Here is a 7,364-nt window from a genome sequence, read left to right on the forward strand (position 1 = left end):
GTGTGTTTATTTAAAAAAAACATATATATTTATCAACTAACCAATGTCTCATATTAATAGTAGTATTTGTTACTATTTATAGTTAGTGGTATAATATGTATTTATAATGTATTCTTATATTTACATGTTATAATTTAAATATTAACATTTATCATATGCGTTTTAATATTTATAAGTAATAAGTAATAGTATTCCTCATAAGACTTATCATATACTACATTTAATGCCGCACTTATCATTTTATGTAGTTACACATGTAACATATGTAAAGATTTATTTATTTATTTAATAATAATAATAATAGTAATTTATTTATTTATAGCAAATATATTAATAATAATAACAATAGTTTATTTATTATTATTATTATTTTATATATTATTATTTTGATTATTATTATTATTTTGATTATTATTATTATTTTTTATTTAATTTTTTATTCGATTATTAAAATAATGATTTTAACCAAAAAAATCTAAGATTAGTGGAAATGAATCTTCTCATGTTAAATAAAACATGATATGATCATATGAAGAAATCACAACCATTGTTGTTAAAATCTCGATTTATCACTATGATTTTACATTTTTACGATTTTTTTCATCAAAACAATTTTACTAATATTCCAAACGCTTTTATGTTTTTACGATTTTTTTACATTACGATTTTACGTTTTACGATTATTTAATCCCCTTTCGATTTTACTTAAGATCTCGATTTTAATAACATTGATCACAACCATACAAAGGTAAATAACAGTAATAGTTTGTTATCAAAAATAAAATAAAATAATAATAGTAATAGTTTTGCAACTCCTTATTTCAATATTTTTTTCTCTCTTCTCTTATCACTAAGGGGTGCTAAACGAGCCAGGGGCCTTCGGCTCGGCTCGTGAAGGCCTGAGTTTACATGTATAAAATTGATTGTTGGACCCAGGCTTGGACTTGTATAAAAGCTCGTTTAATAAAAAGACTTCAGGCTCCAATTCAAAAGCTCGGCCTTAGTGCCTGTTTGGATCCTCTCTTTTTTAAGCTACAAGCTACTTATAAGCATAAGCTAGGCCAAACAGGTTTTGGGAAAAGCTCTTATAACGAAAAACTCTTTTTTTTATAATGAAGAAAAAAGCTGAAAACTAAAAGCTCCTAGGATGAGCTTTTTTTTAAGCTCTTATCTGTTTTTCTTGAATTGTGTGCTTTTTTTTTAAATGAAGAGTGATAAAGATAGAAAGAGATAATTTTCTTGAAATATGTGCTTTTAAGTAATTTTTAAGCTAAAACTTTTATGTAATTTCCAAACAGCTTTTAGCTTATTTTTTTAAGCTCTTTTTTTTAGCTTTAGCTTATAAGTAGCTTATAGCTTAAAAATAAGAGGATCCAAACAGGCTCTTAGAGCCTCTCAGGCTTGCCTAATATATATTTTTTATACTACTTGTGATAGCACTCTCTCCCTTCTCAATTCATTTCATCCCATTTAATTAATTAAACAGACTTTTTGAATTATTTTATTTTATATTATGCTATTTGGATATACATTAAATTTATGAATATTTATAGAATTACTAGTGCTGTTGATTGTAGATTTTGTTTGGGTAAATTTTTGTTGTCTTACTTTTTTAAAACATGCTAACAGGCTAAATCAGGCTATTATTTTTTGTAAATGAACCAGGCCACAGGCTGATATTATATTCGTAACAGGTAATAAGTAACAGGCTAAGGTCAGTCTGACACATTTGAACACAGGCTCGGCCCGTTAAGACCAAAGCTCGGCTCGGCTCGTTAACACCCGTACTTATTACCATTCATCCTCTCAAGATTAGCACATTCTTACTTTATCAATTTAAATATAAATTTACTTTGAAGGAAACAAATCACCAAACACGTTATAAACATATTTTTTTTGTTTTTTTAAAACCAAAAAAAAGTACACAATTCTATTTTTAAACCATCTCAACTCAATCATAAAATTCTCTGTTGGATTAACAAAAATATAATTACAAAATTAATAATCATTCAAAACATTGAGAATTGTAAGAGTTAGAAATCAAAGACAGTGGAAAGTTATTGAAAGTTAAAAAGAAATCCACCCTCGATGCGGCTCTATTATTGAATAGATTTTTCATTATTCGGGAGGATAGAGATCCCACTCATCGGTTAAAGTGATAGCAACGTTTCACTTTCAATTCACATATTTTTGCGTGATTATTATTTTCAGGCTTTGATTCTCGTATTCAAACATTCCAAGAGTATTGCTATTAATTACTATTAAACCACATTTCTTTTTTCAAGAATCCCCTTTTAATGTTTTTGTAAGCTGAAATTTCTATATATTTGTGGAAAGAAACAATTACAATGTGGAATTAATAATTGCTTTACCATGGCTGAATCTGCAACCGAGAATCAAGTTGCTCTGAGAGTTTTGATAGATGAAAAGAAAAATAAAGTAGTGTTTGTCCAAGCAGGGAAGGACTTTGTGGATTTCCTTTTAAGCTTCTTAACCTTGCCACTGGGCACTATTGTGAGGCTTGTGAGTAAGGAATCAAACATGAAGAAGGTTAGCATTGGAAGCCTAAGCTCCTTGTACGAAAGCGTGGCCAATCTTGATGAAAGTCATTTCTGGACAGACACGTGTAAAGAAATGCTGCTTCAGCCAAGGAACGCAATGGAAAGCTACTGCCAAAATATAAAGCTTAATATTGATGACACTGAGAAAACAAAGTACTTTATATGTGAGGACTTGGATTGCAGTCGTAAGCGTAGTGGTGGCTTGTTGAGTACTTTCACAAACCAAAGATGCAAATGCGGGAAACCAATGAATCGAGAGATATTTAATCGTATATCACCCGCAAATAAAGGGTTCGTTCCAGAAACTGCAACTTTTATTATTTCAGATGACCTTAAGGTGAAACCTGATGATTTTCAAAATTCTGTTTGTCTACCTATAAATCTTGGATCCGAAGACTTCGACGCAATCAAACTAGTAATTGTGAATGTCACCCAGAATGATGTATGTTTCCATGTTCTATTTATATTTTTTGTGTGTTATTTTTAAATTGTAACTGCACTTAACGTTGATGCGCAATCAAACTTGATATTGTAACAAGGGTTCGCTTTTTCTGCAGACAAGTTATATGCAGTAAGCCCAATACGACGTCGTTTTGGGGCGGAAATCATGGTGTATTTGTAATTTTAATTTATTTCAGGGTTATAAGAGTCTTTATATTTATAATTTTTTAAAATTTCAATATCAAAACAACGTCGTTTTGGGAATAATTACAGATAACTTATCTGCATAACTGCAGAAACATTTTTCCCTTGTAATAAACATAAAATATATTTGATTTTTTCATAAAGTGTAATGTATTTCTTTTCTTTCTTTTATTTTTTTTTGTTTTAGACACTGGACCTACTGACGGGCTCCTTATTTTCCACCACACCTTTAACGGACTTGTTCTTGCGGAAGAAACAACTCATTGAGAATGCACAAACAAGGAGTGTATCGGATTTTGATATTGGTGAGGTTGAAGGTAATGATGGAGGGCAGAGAATGAAAATAAAGGCACTGATAAGAAAATCCAACAACACGATATTGTTTGCTTTAGCTGAAGAGGATTTTGTGGACTTCATTCTTAGTTTTTTGACTTTCCCCTTGGGAGGGGTGGAGCACATGTTGAACGGGAACTCTTGCTTGGGCAGCATTGATAATTTATACAATAGCATAATTCATTTGGATCCTAATAGATATTTCAGGTCCTTCGATTTACAGGATAAGCTCGTTAAATCTCAACTTGCACACCAATTTAAGCTCAACAACCAGATGTTACCGTTTGAGGAAGTGCCTATTCCTGATTACACTTGTTACAGTGATACTAATATTAATAATAATAATGGAAAGATAAGCTGCTATTTAACTTCTTTACAAGGTTATGAAAGATTTACTTCAGAGGTATGTGCTCCATTGAGCTATTTAGAGCCGCAGTCATCAACTGGCCAAAAATATAGCACATGTGGCGGAAAAGGATTCGCCAAGAAGATGTCTCTATACATGGTGACAGATGACTTGGTCATCACTCCAAGTTCATCTATCTCTGCCATTTCCTTTCTTACCCAATTGAGAATTCCTCCTTCTGATTTGGAGGAAAGAGTTATCAACATTGGCAAAAAAGAGGTAAAGCTTGATATATATAGAGACATGAATTTCTAATATTTTAACCAATTTTCTTAGACCAAATTATTTGCTAACTAATAAATTAACCTTTTTTTTTTTTTTTATATACAAGTGAGATAATTGAATACATGACCTAATATAATCCACTTAAACCCTTCACCATTAGACTAATCCTAATAGCTTAAAATTAACATTTTCTTGTTTTAGGTATGTTGCAGATAATTTTTAATTTATTATTTGGTGATACTGCAGGGTCTCAGCCTTCTGAAAGCGTCTTTGTTCTCATCATCTGCTCTGACAAATGGTCTCCGCCAATTCCTTAAACCCATCAAAGAGGAGAATTCACCAAACTAACGATAGCGATGCCTTTGTTACAGTTGAGTTGAGAGTCTTGAGACAATTGAACAATACTAAAATGTTGAGCTTACGCTGATTAACTCAAGTGCTTTGCATTAAATTGCTGAAGCTGATCGAATGTGGCATATCTAATGTTTAATACATGAGGATTATGGATTAATTGGTCCCTGTGCTTCACTACTAATTTAGTCTTCAGTTAAAATTAATTTGGGTCTCTTCACTACTAATCCCGCTTATAAGAAAAAATTATAAGACCCAAATTTATAGGTACAACCATAAGATGTTTTAAAATCCAAATTAATAATTAATCCATATAAATTTAGGTACTAATATAAAAATAATTCTAAATTTGCATATAGTACCTAAAGTTCACGATAAAATTTCGTTTGGAATTTTTTGCAATTGATCTTGAAAACCTTGGGATTTTTGTTTTACGTGATGAGAGTTTTTTGAACATATATCATATGCATATTTTCATTGAATATTCTAAAAAAAATTTGAATCTGAAATTTTGGATTTAATTACATGAAAGTTTAGAAAAGTTCTCAAATTTTTTTCAGTCGATACATTGTAACCTTAAATTGCTTTGAGGATTTTGAGAAAAAAGTTTTTAGTTATCTATTGACACAAAAATTGTTTGAAATTGTTTTCTATAGCGAAGGAATTTTGTTCACGAATGTATTGTTACGAAATGTAGGGTTCATATTATGAAAGTTTCAATTTTTCTTTAAATTGATATTGTTTCATTGATGTAAAACGAAAATTGGTTTGAGGATTTTAGTTCCCCTGTTATTTTTTCACTATTTTATGTTGTTTTTAGTACAAAGATCACACATTTTTGTGCCAAGAAAAATCGCGACCCATAGCTTGAAAAATCGATTTTTAAAATTCCAAAATTTCTCAAAAAATGGCTCAAAAATATGTTTTTTTTTTAGACTGAGTTGTTTTGTGATGAAAATCGCTCAAAAATATGTTTTTTTTAGTTTTGATGAAGCTCCCATGGTAGAGCCCAATTCGAGCAATCAACCTGCCAAAAGAAGAAGAAAACACTGCAATAGAAGAATTTCAAGAAATCCTAGGGGTTAGGGTGATATTGTGAGAGAGGTATCTTAATTATATTTTTCACTATAAAGTCTCACGAAATCCACACCAATAGAAAATCCATTAAAATCGTCGGATTTTTGAATACCACGAGATTGTGATTCCATTGTTTAAAATCCTGATTGAATACCAACGGATTTGGACGGATTTTTAAATAATCCTTTAAAATCCTAATCGAATACCACGTGACTTTTTTTCAATCCATTAAAATCCTAATTGAATACCAACGGATTTTTTTGTCCAAAAACAATCCATTAAAATCCTTTGAAATCTCAATCCAATACACCCCCTTAGTATTCTTTGAAATGAAAAGTATTTTTGAAGGAATATTCTTTCATCTTTAATCAACTTTTTAATTTACACATAAAATTCTCATTACTTTATAATGAACACCTTACATGTATACCTAGTTTGTTATAACAATGATAAAAATAATAAGAAATGGTAATTTTATTTGGTGGTAAATATCATCGAACTCGTTAAATATATTGAAAAAATAATTATTCTGACATTGTCATTGGCAAAATAAAAAAATAATATTCCACAAGTTTGAGAGAATGGTTAGGATGCACCGACAATTAATTTGGCTTGTCCATGTAAAATAATTTTAAAAGGCGTAGATAAAGTGATATACCAACATATATGAAATTGGGTTGAGATGAAATTTATAATTGCATACATCTCTAAAAATAAAATGAAAGAAAGAAAAAATTGGAAAGCAGTATCAAGCATACAATGTGCAAGTATTTGGTAGTAAAATCGTTTAAAACCTTACTAAAAAAAATTGTTTAAAACCTTGAACCAGGTCTACAGATGTCATGTGTAATATCCCGTATGCATCTGGTTATGTTATTATTAATTATAATATTAAGTAAAGTTATAATCACAGTAGTTCATTTTAAAATACGAAAAAACTTTTTTCCTTTTATTACCATTTACAAAATTTTGCATTTATAAAAACCTCTGTATTACACAAATTGCAAACTGTGACCATAACCCAAATTAATGCGGAAATATAAACATTACTACTTAACTATCATACATCACTTATCTAAGGTTGCTAGGTGGTTCACATAAACTAATAAAGTAAAGTACTCAATTTCATACTTTGCCAAAATAGAATATGTCTAAATTTTGTCAAATATGTGCATGATCTACTCGTCAATAAATTCTCATCATTTAGTATGTTAAACCAGACTCTACAAGCTTTCTAATGAGGTATCACATGCCTCAAACGAAGTTCTATAACTCCGGATACGCTCGCTGTAAGTTAATCCTTTAAATCTGCCCACACAGTTCTAACAAGACACTTAACATACCTCACGATTTCTATGATTCCAGATGATATACAAGTCCAATTACTCTCAAATTTTTATACAACATAGTAGACTCTGGGAACTTCAATTTAATACATTATAAGCCTATTTTGAGCGCGAAATGAGGGAGATATAATTTTTCTAAGGTGTAACCCGAGAGCAATGTTCAAAATGCTAGTTTTGGGCAGTGTTCACTCATTTCGACACAAAGAGCGCTATATAACTCGAAATGATACCAAATTTTTGGATATTATAGCTGATATCCTAAGCTTTAGAACGAGTTATGGAACGCCCAAATTGGATATCTATGGAGGGAGATGTTGGGTGGTTTGCTGATGGTGGAGAAATATAAGTTCTAATAGAGGACGTTCCTCTGTTCTTGAAGAACACATATTCGTTCCCTTAGTTCCAACCCAAGTGCGCAAG

The 7,364-nt window shown here is 30.5% G+C and overlaps 1 protein-coding gene across 1 annotated transcript; it reads left to right on the forward strand.

The window, feature by feature from the left end:
- The first annotated feature begins 2,373 nt into the window (after positions 1-2,373).
- On the forward strand, positions 2,374-4,518 carry LOC133286269 (uncharacterized). Its single transcript, XM_061483662.1, has 3 exons — positions 2,374-3,003; positions 3,394-4,164; positions 4,417-4,518. The coding sequence occupies exons 1-3, from the start codon at positions 2,374-2,376 to the stop codon at positions 4,516-4,518; spliced, it is 1,503 nt and encodes a 500-aa protein (XP_061339646.1).
- Positions 4,519-7,364: the final 2,846 nt, after the last annotated feature.

This window comes from Gastrolobium bilobum, unplaced genomic scaffold (assembly GCF_033153095.1).
Source record: "Gastrolobium bilobum isolate Gb01-03AN ecotype WA unplaced genomic scaffold, APGP_CSIRO_Gbil_v1 utg12063, whole genome shotgun sequence".
Classification (NCBI taxonomy): domain Eukaryota; kingdom Viridiplantae; phylum Streptophyta; class Magnoliopsida; order Fabales; family Fabaceae; genus Gastrolobium; species Gastrolobium bilobum.

Excerpts from the sequence above, each read along its gene's own strand:
- LOC133286269 (XM_061483662.1), top strand. The coding sequence starts at position 2,374 with ATGGCTGAATCTGCAACCGAGAATCAAGTTGCTCTGAGAGTTTTGATA. Across the intron at positions 3,004-3,393 it reads TGAATGTCACCCAGAATGAT|ACACTGGACCTACTGACGGG; the intron begins GTATGTTTCCAT and ends TTTTTGTTTTAG. Across the intron at positions 4,165-4,416 it reads TCAACATTGGCAAAAAAGAG|GGTCTCAGCCTTCTGAAAGC; the intron begins GTAAAGCTTGAT and ends GTGATACTGCAG.